The 18,820-nt window shown below is 47.6% G+C and overlaps 2 protein-coding genes across 2 annotated transcripts; one reads left to right on the forward strand and one right to left on the reverse strand.

The window, feature by feature from the left end:
* Positions 1–1,546: 1,546 nt before the first annotated feature.
* Positions 1,547–9,471, reverse strand: APTX (aprataxin; the record flags this gene model as incomplete). Its single annotated transcript, XM_079548494.1, has 7 exons — positions 1,547–1,701; positions 1,995–2,098; positions 2,520–2,746; positions 4,850–4,909; positions 6,320–6,649; positions 8,536–8,582; positions 9,342–9,471. 7 exons carry the CDS (start codon positions 9,469–9,471, stop codon positions 1,547–1,549), a joined length of 1,053 nt encoding a protein of 350 aa, XP_079404620.1.
* Positions 9,472–9,992: 521 nt separating this feature from the next.
* Positions 9,993–16,311, forward strand: DNAJA1 (DnaJ heat shock protein family (Hsp40) member A1). Its single transcript, XM_079548576.1, has 8 exons — positions 9,993–10,130; positions 10,198–10,375; positions 11,349–11,453; positions 11,566–11,793; positions 13,157–13,271; positions 15,053–15,168; positions 15,676–15,776; positions 16,040–16,311. The coding sequence occupies exons 1-8, from the start codon at positions 9,999–10,001 to the stop codon at positions 16,256–16,258; spliced, it is 1,194 nt and encodes a 397-aa protein (XP_079404702.1). The 5' UTR covers positions 9,993–9,998; the 3' UTR covers positions 16,259–16,311.
* Positions 16,312–18,820: the final 2,509 nt, after the last annotated feature.

Below are 18,820 nucleotides of genomic sequence, written 5' to 3' on the forward strand. Positions count from 1 at the left end.
AGGATAAAATCAGTTCAAATCTGACATCCTGGAGGGAGAGTGCTTGGTAGATCAGTGATACATAAACTCATCTCTGAGCTCCCTTCTTGTTTCTCTACCTCACCTGTCCTGAGAGCTCAGACAAAGGGGAACAGCTGGAGCCAGTGCCTTGACTGTGACTGAACTTCAGCTTCTGCTTCAGCAGCAGCCAGGAGTTTCCCTTCCCCTGCAATTCTCCATTGAAGTTTCTTCTGCTTTCTTTGCAGTGCATCTCACTTTGAAATACGCTGTGGCCTAGCTTTACAGATACACTGAATTTTCTCTGCAGAGGCTCTTCCAAACAGATGCAGTTGAAATAATTACAGGAAAAATACAGATCATTTAAGAAATGTCCAGATATCTGACTAAATGTGCTTCTGTGGAAGCCTTATGATTACTGAGAATTCTGTCACCAATCTCCTTCTTTACAGACAAAAAAGGCAGGCTGCCACAAACACGGCACAGCCACAACACACAGCCTTTATTGCAGCTGTAGCAAAGAGCAGAAGGCTACGCTCTTGAATTCCTACTGGTTCCTACTGCTATGCATGAGCACTCTTCCACCTCTGGAACCAAGCCCTCCTCTGTGTCAAAAATGATCCCCCATACTGATTTTTTTTTGGGTCGTGTTTTTTTCTTCTCGTGGGTTTTAAGCAGTCGTGCTTTCTAAGTGAAGATGTGCTATTTCCAAGTGTCGTCAAGAACTAAGGAAAGCGTGAGCATTGTTTGTAATCCGCACGCAGCCAAACCCTCACTCTTACTCCCTTGCACCCTCCATGTCGCCACAGGAAGGTCTCTGTTCTCTTCCAGCAGCAAAGGGCTCACAGCTGGGCCCTTGGGTGCATGCAGCAACAGCACTGCACACAAACACAACAGCAAGGAACACGCTCCCTGAGAAATGCATTATCTACATCTGCAAAAAAGCTTTCTCCTTGTATAAAGGGGGGCTCTGGGCTTTTGTTGAAAGCCATTTCACCCAGAGGGTATCTTAACAGATCAAAGCTGTGCACAGAATGAATTTCAACCCTGCTGATTGGTTCTGGGCCCAGTAACAGATTTCCATTACTCGTGATCCACTGCCTGTCTGCGAGTTCACATCTTGACAACAATCAAAGCACAGAGACTCACCAAAACCCACCGCAGCACTGCAGCGTGCTGCCAGTTCTTTACTGGGCTCAAAATAATCATTGCTTCTTCCCCTCTGCTGAAACCTGGGTGCAGAACCTCCGCAGTTCTGAACCGAAATGAATCCATCCATCCAAACAAAGCACTTCTTCCAGACTTCCATTCACACACAGAACAGTGGGGCAGTGTCACAACAGAGCTGCAAACACCTTTGATTTCAGAAGTCGTTTTATTTTATTCTTTTTGTCTAAGCTCTGACAGTGTTAATATGCTGCTGTGAATACATCATGTTTTCCCATATCCCAACTAACAAAAATCCTATGTGTGCCATCACCCAACACCCTGAGGTCTTTGTGTTAACCTGAAATCTGAGCACATGGGATGCCAGATGATTTTCTGGTCGTCATTTTGTCCGATGTTTCCTGAGATGTTCCTTTAGCTGCGGGATAGTGGACAGCTGTTGTTTGCAGAGATGGCATCTGAGAGGCAATTTGAGAAGTTCAGAGGCCTGGTCATTCACCGTTACTTTTCCCTTGCTTCGTACCATCTCTATCACATCTGAAATGAAATCAGACAGGCACTACTGGGATGGTGAAGCACTGAGATGTGTGGCACTACCAAATCCACACGCTGCTCAGCACACATTGCACATCATTACTGTGTCTCTATTTCAACCAACCACACAACGTGGCTGACTTCTACTGAGCGCTGTTCCTCAATATCTGAACTCACATAAAACCTTTCACTTATTTTACTAGAATGTTTGGCTCACACCTTTTCTAGGGAAAAAAGCTCAAAAGTCAGAACCCACAAACACGATTATGTTATGAAACACCTTTTCTAATAATTACCTTCGGAGTTCAGGAAGTATTCTGTGGTAAAGGAGTTCCAATGCTTTTTGGTTTTCAGAGCAGGAGAATCAAAATCTTGGCTGATTACGTGCAAATGCAGCTGACTACAACAGACCAGCAGATAAGACACAAAAGAAGTTAAAACACGAAGTTCTCCAGCAGTGGTGTCAGTTGCAAACACGACCGGAAAGAGGCAGACTGCCAGCCCCGCGGCTCACAGGGCTGGGGTGGAAGGCCGGCCGCGCAGCCCCACAGCCCTCTTGCTGTGCGGGAGGGCAAAAGCGCTGTGCTCCAGGTGAGGCTCGAACTCACAACCTCGGCATTGCTCGGCTTCAAGTACTGCTGTATAAGTACCGCGCGCTAACCGATTGCGCCACTGGAGCCAGCCGCGCAGCAGCACCCGCGGGACCCGGAGCCAAAGCCGAGCGCCTGCCGGGCCGGCGCCGAAGCTGCGGCCCCGCGCGGCCCCGCTCTGCGCCCGGAAGGCGGGCTGCGCGCCCCGCGGCTCCGCCAGGGCCCACCTACCTCATGCTGGGAACGGCGTGGTAACCCAGCCGGAACTGCGGGCTTTCTTCGGCGGGGCACCGCTGAATCATTTTCTGCCCGACTGCATGCATGTGTTCCAGGAGTCCAAGGTGCTCTCTGGTGACTGATTTGAGGCTTGAGATGGAGTCCCACGGTAAAATAAGCCAGTGGTAACGTGCTTTGGGATATTTATCCTTGATGACTACAGCCTTCTCATCCTTATAAACCTAGTAAAACAAGACACTTGATTCTTTACTGAACTTCAATGTCCTGCCCCGACACGCGCTGCATGTTCCGAGCTCTGAGGTGCCATCCATCTGCACACCCCATCACGGCTGCAAAAGTCCTCGAGCACAAGTCTGTGTTACTAGTGGGACCGTGGCTGCCAGGTAAAAGAGCCAGGAAAAGTCTCCGCACGGGAGAAATACTGAGCAGCAGGAGTTTCCCTTCCTATCCTTGGCTGGAACCGTGCTAGCCCAGTGTGTGCTCCTCTGCCACACCAAGCATCCAGCAGCTAAAGGAGGTGTTCTAGAGTTTTTCTTTAAGGCAAAAGCCTTCTATTCCTGTTCAGCAAGAAATACTTTCACCATCGCCACAAGACAACGTGAACTCTCCAGAAAATAACCTAGACTCATGAGCTGTGTGGTCGAGGACCCCATCGGGCCGCACCTAAGCTTCGTGGGCACTGCAGTGGCAGTGATGGCACTGCTCTCAATGCAGAGCACCTCGGCTGGGTTCCACGTGGTGGAACAAAGCCTCCGAGGTGCAGCACAACACTCCGCGCTGTACACCTCCTCCAGCATTTCAGAGCCGAGGATCAAGGCTAATTAAGTCCATGCTAGTCAAGGTGCTACTTTTAAGGATCATTCACATAAAGAAGAGGCCTCTGTCTCTGGAGCCCTCCTTCCCCTTGACCTTCTTTTCCTCTCTTTTTTTCGCCCTGTGTATCACCCAGGTGCAGTTAATCAAGAGAAACAGTACCAAGGCATGCAGAGGGCAGGGCAGCACGGCCTGCCTGTGGCAATAAAGAGGTGTCAGCTTCTGAAGTGCCCTCTGCTCTGACAGCAGCACTAAGAGGTGCACAATGTCTTTGCCATCCTTGCTAATTCTTTTTGCATGTGTATATGCAGAGCTGATCAGTCTTGCTCTACAGGAAGGAAGGTTAAAATCTGTATCAGTACACAGATCATTGCGCTGACCTTCAGCAGCAAGTCCATATCATACTTTGATGCACTTTGGTCTCTGCATGTGCAAACAGAACCGAGACAATTGTGAGGAGGTGCTTCCAGAAAAAAGCGTTTTGTCAATTCTTTAAGGTATGCCTAAGAAGCAAAGGTGGGAGGTCTGTTGTTTATATATTTCATCCTGAACCACAAATAACAAAGCTAACAGTAAGCCACAGCTACTGTGTTCCAACATTCAAGTAACAGCTTTAAGAACAGCCTATCTTCTGGGTCAAGAAAACACTGTCTTCTTAAGTGCTACAGGAACCTCTACTGAAAGAGTGAAGACTGAGCTTCAGGTTTAAAACGTAAGGGAGTACTTTATAGCTTTATCATTCCTGATAGACTCATTTGAAACTGCTGACAGACACCTGAATTATTATAAAAAAAATGAAGACGAAAAAAAAAGAAAATAAGAATTTGGGAGATTCTGATGGGTGATGAGTGAATGAAATTATTCTCAGCCCACGGATGACAATCTCCTGGGGGAGCCCACTGTGCCTGCAGAGCCCTCACCTTTGGAAACCATCTCAGCTAAAACACACAATGGTCAGACTGGCCCCAAAACTCAAAGAAAAGCATGATACAGCCAGAGGAAAGCAAAGAAAAGAGAGCCTTCTATGGAAGGCTAGAAGGAGGCACCTAGGAAACTCCTGCAGTCACGATGAAATGGGGTAGAGAAGAGCCAGAGGTCACATCCTGTCAGCTGCTGCCCAGGTGTTGCACAGCTGAAGCTCACTGGAAACGATGAAGCTGCACCACACTTGGAAATACAACGGTGCTGACTGCCAGAAAACAGGAATCTCAGCTTCAAACCACAGCGTCGTTCTAATTGGTTTCCATGCTAAAGTGGCCCTGTTGTGTAGCTGCTCTCCCTGCAACCTTTTTAAAACACTGGACAAATCTGACAGGGTCAGGAGCTCCAAGGTAAGGAAGCTCTGACACTGCACAAAATCAGCACAGTAGAGACTCCCAAATTCTATCAGATGCAGCTCTTGTGCAGTAATCTCCCAGTCATCACATTGTCAGTGTAAACTGCTGAAGGAAAGAAGAATGCTCACTGTCCCAGACAAGAAGTACTGTGAAGTACGTGTGTACCGTGCTCACCTGCACTTTGGGATCTTGCATGGCACTCTTCAGACCTTGACTCCAGTGTCCTAAATGTTCCTAAAACATGGAAAGAACAAAAAAAACCCACAATTCTGTAAGAGAATTAAGAATCTAATTATGTATTTTGAAACATTTTGTCACAAACTTTCATTATAATTATAGTGATACCACGTGAGTGACAGGTGAATCGTTTCCCCTCTATGAAAACCAACACAACCCTCCATCCAACTGACCCACAAAGCTACTCTTGTACACTCTAACCTGGGACATTTTAAGCTGCAAATTTAACAACAGAGAGCTCTGGATCTGCTTGGGTTTATTAAGTCGCATGCATACGTTACAGCACAGACTTTGATTACCAATGATGACAGACCATCTCACTACAAGATCTGCTGCTTCATGCATCACAAGGGCCAGAGGAGGTGCAAGGGTCACCATTTACTGTCTCATCACATGTTGCTCTGCACAGAACAAAGAAGCACTGTCGTGGTGCCTGGCCCTACTCTGGGAGCATTTCTTCCTCCGTACTGTGCAAGATAGAGTGGCTCGTAAAGAAAAGTACCAGAGAATCAAGTCAGAATCAGCAGATTACTTCTTAACTTTGTTACCAACTCCCAGAGCGCACATTTTAGAAATACACAGTATTTCATCTGTTCACAGCCCTACACAGGCATTGCCAACGATGGTCTTCGTGACACTCTTACAAAACAAGACATTCAAATGTTATTCCAGTACTGACAGGGAAATGCTGAATAGCCACCTTTCTCTGATCACAGCACCCTGAATCTGATCCAATATAATCAGCATGAGGTCAGCAGCGCTGTAAGTGGGCAGCCCACCAGAATCTGAGATTTGGTCCTGCGTTCCTACTAAAAAGTCTAAAAAGTCTTATACATTTTGCCCATGTCAGCAGGGCTAAAAGCTGCCTTTCAAAAGACTGTGGCTGGCAACGTGAACATAAATATGGTTCTACCTTAGTAAATGACCCAAACAGCAGGGGAAAAAAAAAAAGGAAAAGAAGAAGAAAAGAAAAAAGGTCAAGATGTTCCATTTTCTGTGCACAAGCTATTTAGATAACTGCTGTTCTACTTCTAAGAGCAGATCTCATCTCAAGAGCCTGCACACCGTGCTACTCCAGCTAAGCGGTGCTCAGCGGAGCTCTGCTCTTCTACAAGAAACTGCGACAGGAACCAGAGACTGAGGCTTCATTTGCCGAGGCCAGCTCGTTACATCAGTGCTCTGCAGCTCAGGCTGACATGGGATCCAGGCTGTGCTCTCAGGAGCCATGCACATCAGGAGCAGACCTTTGCCCGTGTGTGTGACAACTCGTGCTCTGCGCACTCCTAGGACCAGGTTCACCACAGAAGTTCCCCACAGGTAGCACCTACAGCAGGAGAGATGACAGCCCTCTCATGGAGGAGACAACGCCGGGACAAAGAGCAGAAGTACCGCTAGCAAGACACTTGCCTTTCTGCTCGTTGTCCCTTCGTGTGCACATACACTGCTCTTGCTTGGCCTGAGGCCTGCAGAACCGCTTTGTGTATCCGCCACCTCCATCTTCTTTGCCTTTCTGGGCACATTTTCTATTTCGTCGTTCTCATAGGAGTCTTCACATGGCCTCTTTTCAGGTTGTGTTTTCTCTTCTGCTTCTGTAACAGTTCCCTCTGATTCTTCACCAAATTGCACCACGAAGGGGTAAAGTTTATTCACAAGATGCAGAACTTGGCCTGGCCTCATTTTCACCTCTTCATCCTTGCCAATATCCACTAAGTCGACACTAGTTGGGTTGACTCCTATCTTTGGTAGAGAGGAAAATAACTTTAAAAGTTGATGTTGTAACTGAAATCACTGGCAGCTACTGGTCAGCTGCCCCCCACCATCACCATGCTGTAAAGCTAACGTGCTTGGCTTTCACTCTGCCCCTGTCCCATTCTGGGAAGATTGGCAGCACCTGGCAATGACCAGTCTTGTGACTGCAGCCCTTAAAACACAAACCACAGCTTTACCAACTATCATTTCTGGAAAAATAACAGCAGTTTTAACAAATTATTTAAATCCAGCAATCCCCAGAAAGCGTCCTGATTTCAAATTATTGCCTATTTATTCTCCTTTTTATCACACTTGCTTTCTATCCAGCACTACTGAATGCTCTCCCACCAACACAGCAGCCTTCACATACATAAGTCTGCACTTGCAGCTCATTTTAAGAGATGTGTGTTTGGGATCACAGCAGCTGGTTCCTGTTTAAACCACAGCACACTTGCAGCACGCTCCCTCCTGTGCAATGAAAACAGAAACTAGAAAATAAGTTTACTTGAGCTCCCAGACCCCTGCTGCGCTTTCACCTCTCATTTCACCATTTTATGGACCTATGCAACTCAAAAAGGATTTTCCATTCAAAACAGTGTTTTAAAGACTTAGAAGCTACTGATGTTTAGCTGGTAATGAAAAAGCAATACCTGATAACACAGCGTGGCAAGGGCAACCTGCATGGGCCAACTGAACAGATTTTGTCTGATGATGCGGACCATCCTAGGAAAGCAGTCCTTGCCTTCAGCTAAATGCTTCTGGCTCATGTTTATATATAAAATAAGTTTTAGAAGCCAGTTATTGCTTCCGACTGATAAACTCTGTTGTGTTTCTTTAACCCTGTCTGTCAGATACCTGCTCTTCACAGAACAGCACCACGTCTCTCATCACCTCACCTTCCATCTGATGGAGCACCCGCCCGACCCCAGCCACAACCTCCTCGTCCTACAGCGCCACAGTTTCACCCAGACAAGGCACATTTCACTGCCCAACGTGCTGTTTAACCACTGATTGTTGGAACCCCATATTGGGAAGCAACTCAAGAGCTGGCAGTGCAGGCAAATACCTGCTGCCAGAAAGTACTCGAGGCTCTGAAACAGAAGTAACACTGCATTCAAATGGTGGTGGAGACTGACTTTGGTGAAACGGTGAGATTTCTGCAGGATTCACCAGAGAACAGAGGGGGCCCAGCATTCACTGAGGGCTGGCAGACATTTTGATGGAAGATCAGAAAACAATACAGAACAAGCTGCTGTGTTACCCACGTGGATGCTGGTGCTGTGAGGACGTCCATGTGCACCCACACCAGAGGCAAGAACGTTTTCCCTTCACATTATCTCAGGCATACTGCTCGTTGTCAGTAAGAGCAGACCCAATCCATCCTGTTAATAACATGTGAACGCCTTCTATGCTGCCTCACATCCCACCCCTCCCAGAAGTGACAAGGCCTTTGGCTCAGTCAGTCATCAAGGCAAAATCCCTCTATGTCAGCCCAGTTCCTTCAATACAGAACCACTGTGACTTCAAATGAAGGGCTGTGTTGACTTTAGGAACAGAACACTAACGATCAGAAGGAAGGTCAGTCAGTTTAGGGGAAGAACCTGAAGGCCTCCAGATCTCAGAGCCTGGAAGAAGCGCATGATGAGGATCTTACAGTGCTGCTCACTGATGCTGCGGGACAGCAGGACACATGGAGGCCGTGCATTCCTGCGCTGAGATACACAAATGGAAAACAGATCCCTTCTGAGGACTGTTTGGCAGCTCCAGGACCTCCATAATCTGGGATGAGAGCTGACATTCCCACTATTTGTGGAGTTCCAAGTGCAATATGCCAATAAATACCAGAAACACTGAAAAGCTGCTTAAAAACATACCTGCTTAACTGTGACATACCCCTTGTTACAGTCTGCTTTCAACAGAACTGAAAAGAGAGAACAAACAGTTATGAAACATCGTGAAGAGAAAGGATGGATATCTGCCTGCCCAGTCCTTGTGGAAACACTCATGCACCTCCAGCTCCTGCTGCCCTTTGCTCAGTGAATGTACCAAAAGAAGAGCTCTGCTTGCACAGAATCACAGAATGGCCAGGGTTGGAAGACAGACTTCAAGGATCACGAATCTCCAACCCCAACCAATGCAGGGCCACCAACCTCCACATTTCATAGCAGCCCAGGCTGCCCAGGGCCCCATCCAACCTGGCCTTGAACACCTCCAGGGATGGACGCGGCATCACAGCCTCTCTGGGCAGCTGTTCCAGCACCTCACCACTCTCACAGCACACAACTTCCCCCTGACATCCAACCTCCATCTCCCCTCCCTCCACTTCAAACCATTTCCCCTTGTCCTGCTGTTATCTCCCTTTCCAAGAGCTGACTCCCCTCCTGTTTGCAGGCTCCCTTTAGGTACTGCAGGCTGCACTGAGGTCACCCCGCAGCCTCCTTTTCTCCATGCTGAACAAGCCCAGCTCCCTCAGCCTGTCTCTGTAGGGGAGGTGCTGCAGCCCCTGATCATCTTTGTGGCTCCTCTGGACCCTCTCCAAATCTCCGCTCCCTGTCTTTCTTGTACTGGGGGCTCCAGCCCTGGACGCAGTGCTGCAGATGGGGCCTCACATGGGCAGAGTAGTGGAGCCTTACTGACGGAACTCTTTCCCTGCCCGCACAGCCGTGCGGCGCGGCCTTACCTTGCTGTCGCGAGCACCTCCTGTCGGCGATACGGGTTCGCGGCCCGCGGCCCAGCAGCACGGCGGCCATGTGCGGCAGCGGCACACGCAGCCCGTGCTCCTCTGTCCCCACCAGCCAGCAGGCACGCATCGCCGCGCTGCGGGGACAAACAGACAGCGCGTTACCGGGACGCAACGGGACGGGACGGACAGACGGACGGGACGCGCCGCTCCCCGCGCAGGGCAGGCTCCATCCCCATGGCAACGCGGCGATTAAAGCGCGCGAGCCCCAACTCGCCACCAGCCTAACGCCGCACCAATCAGCTCGGCGGAACTGCCTCACGTGAGGCGGAGGCACGCGCGCTCCCGTCCCGAGCGCCTCGGCCCCGCGCAAGCGCAGTTGAGCCCCGTGGGCGCAAGCCTGGCTGAGGGGACGGCCGAAAGGCGGGCGGGGCCGAGGCCGGTGGCGTTCATTGGCTCGGCTCGCTCCGCCTCCTTCTCCTATTGGCTGCTTCCCCCCCTCGAAGCGGCTTCCGGGGCGGGGCGGCACCGTCTCAATAGTCTCTACGCGGGACCGGCTCCGAACTTTCCAGAAAAGTCGGGAGCGGAGAGCTGCTCGGCAGAGTTCCTGCGGACAGCGGGAGCTGCGCGGAGCTGCCCACAGACGCTGCCGCTACCATGGTGAAGGAGACCACGTACTACGATGTGCTGGGCGTCAGCCCCAACGCCTCGGCTGAGGAGCTGAAGAAGGCGTACCGCAAGCTGGCGCTGAAATACCACCCCGATAAGAACCCCAACGAGGGCGAGAAGGTGAGCGGGAGGCGGCGGGAAGCGGGAGGCGGGAAGCGGGTCGCTGAGGCGCTTGTATCCGCTGCAGTTCAAACAGATCTCCCAGGCGTACGAGGTGCTGTCCGACCCCAAGAAGAGGGATCTGTACGACAAGGGCGGAGAGCAGGCCATCAAGGAGGGCGGCTCGGGCAGCGGCTTCGGCTCTCCCATGGATATCTTCGACATGTTCTTCGGCGGCGGAGGGAGGATGCAGAGAGAGAGGCGAGGTAAGAGCGGCTGTGCTGCCGGCAGGCCTTTCCTGTGGGGCTGCGGGAAGCCGTTCGCCGCGCTTTGTGGGCTGGGCGGTGTGCGGCTTTGTGAGCTTCCCCGGCGATCCGGTCTGTGCAGACGGAGCGAAGCGCCGTCCCAGCCCCAGCGTGCGCTCTGTGAAGCCGTGCTTTGTGTTGAGTGGGAAACGTGGGGGTAACGAGCCTTAAAGTACGTGCTGAGAAAGATGCCGCCATAGCGAAATGGAAGCTGGTCTTCCATTGTGAGCGGCTGTATCTAAATAAGATAGCCGAGTTACTTCGGCTCTGGGAAACCTTCCTGTGGGATTCACTTCACCAGAGCAGCTTTGCTCGATCCAGTTAAAGTGCTGCTCAGAAGTTAAAGTCTAGAGGTATCAGCCTTTCCTCGCGCTATTAAACTGCTTAAAAGCAGCACTGTCTGCAGCACTTCTTTTCCTAAGGAAATTTAAAGGACCGTGTCAAAGTATTGTTGGTAAGCTGGAACTTGCTACGCTTCTCTAGGCTGGTTCCTTTGTTCCTAAAATTCTAATTAATTCCTGATTGTAAAAGTGTAGTTGCTTGCAGTTACTTGGTTTAGTTTCCAGAAGTCTCCTCGTGAGAGGGGAAAACACCTAACTGGCTTAAGATTGTGCCTCCTGCTTCCTTGTAGCAGAATTGCAGTTAAACCAGAAGTTTCAAATCTAGAACTTAAATGTAGCCTTTCATGTTTTTGTTACGCATATTGTGTGTTCTCTCAGAGGTAAGTCGGATTTCTTCTGGTAGAGGTACTGATGCCTTTAGAACCTTTACCTAAGTACAACACAGCTGGGAAACTGACCAGTACAAGTAATTAGAGAACTATGTTGAAACACGATGTTAAAGCCTACAGAAGCTTGTTTTGTCGTGGTTTGGAAAACTCAGACTGACTTTGAGTCCAGGCTTACAAGCTTAAGTTAAATGCTTTCTTTCACAGGCAAAAATGTGGTCCACCAGTTATCAGTGAGTTTAGAAGATATGTACAATGGTGCAACAAGAAAACTTGCGCTGCAGAAGAATGTGATCTGTGATAAATGCGAAGGTAACGGAATCATGAATTATAAGTCTTACTCTCCAGAGATGCAGAATTAAGTTATGCGTTGGCAGAAGCAACAGGAAAGTGCCGTTACCCATCTCCAATTCTCTCTTTTCAGGTCGTGGTGGTAAGAAGGGAGCAGTAGAATGCTGCCCGAACTGCAGAGGTTCAGGCATGCAAATCAGAATTCACCAGATTGGGCCGGGCATGGTGCAGCAAATGCAGTCTGTGTGCATGGAGTGCCAGGGGCACGGGGAGCGCATCAGCCCCAAGGACCGCTGCAAGAGCTGCAATGGCAGGAAAATTGTTAGAGAGAAGAAAATCCTGGAGGTGCACATTGACAAAGGTGAGGTGTCTTGGTAAGGTGGGGGCTAACCTTGGTGGTACTGACACTGCCCTTGGGTTCTAAAGCAGTGACAAATACATAGTGTCCACTTGGTGAGCGGCAGTGTTGAAAACAGACAGTGGCATAAGTAGCCTGTTGCTGTCCTCAACAGTAGACCTGTTTTTAGGGAGGGTTTATTGTGTGTTCATTTTTTTTGTGCGCGTAGCCGAGAACAAATGGACAGACGTGCAGGATTGTAAGCAGTGGGTTATTCTAATCTGCTGCCGTTCTGTAAGTTGTGATCAGGTAAACTTATCAGTTGTTGGCTCAGCTTTCCCAATGACTTTTCTGTGCATAGGGAAACTGTGCAGACTCCGATCACTTCTGCTGTGCTTCAGTGTGAAGGGGAACCAGGTCTGCTACAGTAATTGGGTGCAAAGATGGTGCTAAGCCTGTAATGCTTAGAACTGTTTGCAATGCAACCCCGACAGTGCTCCTCAGCATAGTTGATCTTTGCCTGGCAAAATGTAATTCAATATGTGAACACCTCACAGTGGTAGGAGAATGCAGTGTGTTGAGTGTGACAAATACTTTTCCCTTGGGGACTTCCAGAAGTTGGATGGAGAAATCTTGGAAGGAGTGCAGCTTTTAAGATAAACTATACAAGCAAGCGGATTTGCTTTGTACAGATTTGCTCTGATTATTTTCTCAAACTATTTTTTTTGTTGTTGTTGTTCAAAACTATTTTGTAAACACTACATAATGCCTGGGTTTGTTTTAAGTGGAGAAAGCATTAAATTTTTTAGAAGGTTTAGAAAATCTTTTCTTGTTTTGTTCTTTCCATAGTTGGAAAAACTGAGTTAGCATGAGGCAGCTAGAATTTGCATACAGTGATTTCTGCATAGGTGAAATGGGTTTCTTCCTTGACAGATACAGTCCTAGGTAAAGCAATTCTTGCACTCTGTAGTCGCTGAAGTCAGGTTTCACGTGTCTGCCTCATATAGTTCTAAAACCTAGGTTAAGTCGTTGCTTCTCAAAATGAGTTCTGTGTGCAGTGTTTGTTTTCTTGTCATACTCAGATTGATGCCCTTGAAGATTTTTGTCTTGACAAGTAGCAGTTCCAAGCTTTGGGTAAGCTTAATGGTTTTGAGCTGTATCCCAGTTTGGCAGCATATTAAGACTTGCTGGAATTGTGAGTTGATTCGACAGAGACGGAGCAAGGCTTCAGGGGAAGCAGTTCCTGATATCTTCGATTTCAAGATTCAGTTACCTCCTGATACTGTCCTATGCCTCTAAAAGTTTTTCCTGCTGCTGTTTCTTGTTGGTTTTTTTTTTTTTTTTTTTTAAAAAAAAACTGAAAAAGTTTGGTTTTTTTCTTCAATAGGAATGAAGGATGGTCAGAAAATAACATTCCATGGTGAAGGGGACCAAGAGCCAGGACTAGAACCAGGGGATATTATTATTGTCTTGGATCAAAAAGACCACTCTGTATTTACAAGGTAAGAATCTTGTAAGTCCTTTATGTTAACTCTTGAGATGCTTGTTCACATGCTTCCATGGTTACAAAGGACTTTTTCTTTCCTGGGAAGATGAGTAGATAGGATCCAGTAGCCAGAAGTCACCTGTGAGTACTGATGTGTGCAGAAATCCTGTTTTCTTTTCAGTTAAAACCATCTGTATTCTAACAGCACCGGATGTTTTTGAGTGAGCTTTGGCAGTGGAAGGTCTGAGTATTTCCTTGTTCTTCCTAGGACAGTTTGCTCCCTTACACTAGAAGATCATGGTTCAGAGTAGGCAGCTGTTTACTGCCCGCTTGACTCCAAGGCACAAAAATGAAGTGGCAGTATTTTTGTTTCTCCTCAGGAATCCTGTCTGTAAAAGCTGCTGTAGTGCAGCGTACACCTTTCTGACCAAAAGCAGTTTCCCCCACTTTTCCCACCTAAGTGTAATCAGTTCTTCTACGTGAACACAAAGTGCCTAAGAAGCATTGAGCACGTCTGAAGTATTTTGTGACCTGATTAGTACTGCTTTGTGTGGCAGATGTCTTTGTTTCAAGTTACTGTGTATGGAATGAGCCTGTCCAGTACCTTTTAGACTTGAGCAGTGTTGGTCATCTTAAATAAGTGTCTTGGGTTGGACTTGGTGTTTTACTGCTTCTGTTCAGAGCTTTAAGGAAGAAGCCAATGGATGTAGGAGGACCCTTATCTCTTCATACCACAGCTGGCGTTGTAGCGGTGGGTGGGAATGATGAGTAAAGCTTTGTAGGAAACCAACAGCTGGTGTCCGTGACTGTCCTCAGTGATGCTGAACATTGCCTAGAAGACACTGTGCTCACAGGTTAAGAGTCAGTTCTGTTCGCTTGGGTAAGATCAGCTAATTTTCTTCTGGTGAACTCACTCAGGTGCTCAGTCAGCTGTGCTAAAGGGACTGCTTGAACAAGCTGCCTGCGTGGCTACCTGGGTCTTGAATTCATACCTCTGCTTGCTTATTTTTGTCCACCTTCCTTCCCACTGCCTTCAGTGTCCTTAGGTAACCCTTGATATTAGTGGTCATCAAGTGTTGTGCTGAGGTCATGTTGCTTCTTGGACAACTGGAGTGTTCCTCTTCTCCCTTCACAGTCTAAAATTAACTTTTCAGGCAAGTTGCATTCCAGAGACCTTTAAAAGAGGGTGAGTGAAATAACTGAATTCTTTTAATGGCCTTGAAGATTTCTTAGCCCTTAAACATGCAGTGCGTGCAGCCGTCACTGGCACTGCCCTCCTGAGGTCAGAATAGGAAACTAAAACAATTAAAATGTCCAGGTGTTCTGTGGTTTGTTCTTGATCTTTCACCAGAACCAAGTGGGCACAACCTGCTTGCACTTCCCCAGTACCAGGTGTTCAGAAGCTGAGCATAAGAGAATGGAGTAGAGCTGGCTGATGCCCCAGGGCAGTTAATCTTCTAGTCGTTACCTGCGCCAGGTGCGGCTCTTATGCTGAGAGGGAAAGTCTTTCCTAGAATAGAAAAATACTGCTGAAGTAAAACAAGTACAGCTGAGCCTTACTGCATCTGTTTCTTTCTAATAAACGTGTGTGTTTTAAGTAGTTCATAGCAGCTCTCAGTATGGATACTGTTCCCCATGCTTCTTTGAGCTGTTGCTGTAATACTCAATGCTACTTTAATTAGTCCAAACTTCCCGCTATTAAATTTATTTTCCATAGTAAACCAGCTAATGAAGGTGGGATTGATCCTTTTACTGCTTCCCCTTCTTTGTCACTGTTTTTGATCGGTTCTACCCTAGACGAGATGAAGACCTCCTCCTGTCCATGGATATACAACTGGTTGAAGCGCTGTGTGGCTTTCAAAAGCCTATCATGACTCTGGATAATAGGACTATTGTTATTACCTCCCATCCTGGTAAGTGTTTGCTTGCTTTCTGCTAAAAGTCCAAGCATAGGTAAGCTGTAAGCTTAAAAAGCAGGAGCGATCCTCTTCTTGCTGTACAAGGGGTGTACGTCAGTACCAGACATTTTCCTCCTAGCCTTTGCAGTACCTTTGCAGTACCAGTCTTGAACCAAGAAGCGATTTTTGGATAGCTGTCAGCAGTAATGATCTCTTTATGTGATGTAGTCACTTCCCTCACGGACACTTGAAGGTCATAGGTCTCCAAAAACGTCTTTTTCAGCCATGGAACTGATGGAGCACTCAGCATACTCGTAAGTGTGCTTACTTGGGAAGCATAAGAAGGTTACAATGGATGTCCAGTGCCTTTCTTTCTTGGATGTTAGCAGGCTTGAAGTCCCTGTCAGACTGCTGCTATCAGTGTAGATGTCTCTACACAGTGTAGAAAGCTACAAGGATACCGAAGGGATTGACAGTAGATCTGCTTCCTGCCTATGTTCCTTCTTTGCTTTTTGTTTCTAGGCCAGGTTGTCAAACATGGGGCTATTAAGTGTGTTCTGAATGAAGGCATGCCGATCTATCGCAGGCCATATGAGAAGGGGCGTCTCATCATAGAGTTCAGGGTAAGTCTGCCAACTCAATTCCAGAGCATGAGGCTCAGCGCCTCATTTCCAGCTAGAAGCTTGCTTGTTCTCCAGAGAAAAGCTGAAGCTGCAGGCTGTGGAGGGGAGCTCTTTGTGCCAGAGGAGATTGGACATCTCTGATGGCAGATACTTCTTAAGCACCGGGCTTCAGTCAGCTGTGATGATAAAGCTGGCTTTAGCAGATAGTTTAGCAGAAAAAGGTAAGTTCAGGCACACTGAATTCCATCTCTTGATGATTTCAGGTGAACTTCCCAGAGAGTGGCTTCCTTTCCTCAGATAAGCTGTTGTTACTTGAAAAACTGCTACCTGCAAGACAGGAAATAGAAGAAACTGAGGAAATGGAGCAAGTGAACTTAATGGACTTTGATCCATCTCAAAAGAGAAAACATATCTATAATGGGGAGGTCTATGAAGATGATGACCACCATCCTAGAGGTGGTGTTCAGTGTCAGACATCTTAGAAGGGCCGTCAGTAATTTGTGATGCTTGTTTCGTATGTGTTAGTGGATGAGTGAAGGACTACAGGCAGTTCACTGTCACTTCCTGCTATTCATTGTTATAACCAGCCATAGTTGTTTTATCTAAAAGCGTAAAGGAAAAAAAATAAACTAACGAAACTGACTCTGCAACTTGTGTAAAGCTCCAGGAGGCAAGCTCAAAACACATTGAGCACACCTCACCTCTGCCAGGTGATACAAGACAGCTTCCTCACCTGCTAGTCTTTTCTTTCAAGCCTTGTAATTCCTGTATGTGTGCAATTGCTGAGGCTTAGATTGAGCTGCTGTGGTGATCTTTTTGTGTATTCTAGGTCTTGTACTCTAAAGTATGCACAAGTGCATATAAGTCATGGTAAGGCGTAGTTACTGAGTCTTGTACTGGTTAGGATAACATGTTAATGTTTGGGGCTTGCACTGGTGTTTGTCGAGTAGGGACTGACTCTTAGCACAGCCACATAATACATGAAGCTAACGGGGATGTGGTCAGTCTTCATAAACCCACTGAAGTCAATGACCTACGAGTTCTCAAGTTTCTGCTCCTAAGATCAAACAGTTCTTTTTGCCGGCCCTGCTGTGCCCTTGGGGCTGAACGTGAAGCTTCGTTCAGGTCATTGCTGATTGCTTCTTTGCTGATGTTCTGCACAGTACTGGGTTTGGAGCCGGTGGTTGTTTGCCTACTGCAGGGGCTTCCTTTGCTACCATGCGTGAGTGAAAAACTCCAGGCATTATCAGCACATGTGCTGTTTGGGGATAGCCTGCCAGCATGCGAAGCTTTACTTTGCCCTTAATCACTGAAATTAGATACCCTACGGTGGTACGGCGTGGAGAGCACCACTCGCCCTGCTGGTGGGCACATGCAAGCCTGCAGGAGAAAGAAATTTATTGTCAGCATGTATCCCAACTGACACATCTAGGATGTTCTGAATTTAATGTATTGTGTGCATTATTTTAAGCTGACCGTTGAAAATTCTGTATGAATGTTCTAATTATGTAGATGAAGCATTTCCAATATAATTACAAAATTGTTCATTGCCTCTTTTCTTAGAGCAGCTGTTGGTTTAAAGATGTCACACCCCTCATTTTAGGCAGCTATTCACAGAAAAATCCTAGTGAGAAACTTCTTTCATAAAACATGCTGAGAGGACAGGTCCAGATGTAACCTCCAGCATGGTCTTCTACCATCTGGTTCAGGACACAGCTTACACTTCTCCTACCATGCTGAAGAAGTATAGTGAACTGTTCTTCCTTCACAAAATGGCTGTTAGGGGCTGGTGTGGTATTACTGGAAGCAGCTCATGAGGAAAACTTACCTTTTCTTATAGGCTTCATTTCATAAAAAAGAGCTGGTGGCACAGTTTTTGACCCTCAACTACACTTCCGACACTTCCTTTTCTGGTGCTTATAGAGTAGAGGTCCTCTCTCTGTTTTGTTTACATTTTTTTTCTTTCTCTGTCACAGCAGGGATCACTCCTCTGAATTGTTGAGCTCAGTAGTCAGCTATACATGTTATGTTATAGCTGATACACATGTTATCAGTAGGGACATTTGCTCCAGCAAGGGAAGAATAGAATTTAACCATACTGCTGCAAAGCTGTCTCTGGCCTAAATGCTACGATGTACCAATCATGGCCAGTTCAACCACCCTCGACTAGTTTCTTCCCTTGCATCAGTCACCACCAAAACACCTAAGGACTGTCAGTGCAGAATCCTGAGGATTGCAGTAGGCTGTCTTAGTTCACAGGGCTGTGAACTGTATCAAAATATTGCACAAGCTTTTATTCTTGGGGAAGTGTAGATCTCATCAGCAGCACTGATGCAGTGGAGGTAATGCTGCTGGTCTTGATTGATTTTCAAGACTGGTGCCCAATTCCTGCTCTGTGTGGACACCTCGGCTCGCATAGAGAATAGGGCCACATCTGGCCTCTGAGGGCTGCCATGAGCCTTGGCAGAGCAGCCCAGGAAAAGGTGCTGCTGCTACTGCAGGAAGAGCAGCCGGAAGTACCACTGATTAAAATAGTTTTGAAACCAGTAGAGGCCGCATTTCCCCCCCCCTCCTCCCCCCAAACACATCTCAGTTCTCATTGATAGGATTATAGGAAAAATGGAGCACCCCCACTTCCATGTACTTCAGACAAACACCATGAAGGCAGACATCTGTTTCTGACTGTCTGCCTCAAGGGAATGGAAGATAGGAAATAACAGCAGCCCACTGGTCCCCTGCCACCAAAGAGCATGTTTTACACAGACTGCATGAACATGCAGGCGTTGGTGTGTCCCTCACTGAACACTCAGGCTATCTGCTTGGACCGCCTGCTGCTGCGGGAACATTTCTGTCCTGAATTCTCAACAGATCAGACTCAGGAAGGCGGTAGCCTGCTTGCCTAGAGCTCCGAGAGCCTCAGTCAGATCTGGTAGCAGCACAGTGACAAGACAACCTGTACTAACCTGCGGCTGCAGGGCAATCACCAGCCTCTGCACCCCGGATAGGAGAGTTGTGGTACGGGCCTCAAAAGCAGGCACTGTCCT

Source organism: Tetrao urogallus, assembly GCF_951394365.1.
Source record: "Tetrao urogallus genome assembly, chromosome: Z".
NCBI classification, from domain to species: domain Eukaryota; kingdom Metazoa; phylum Chordata; class Aves; order Galliformes; family Phasianidae; genus Tetrao; species Tetrao urogallus.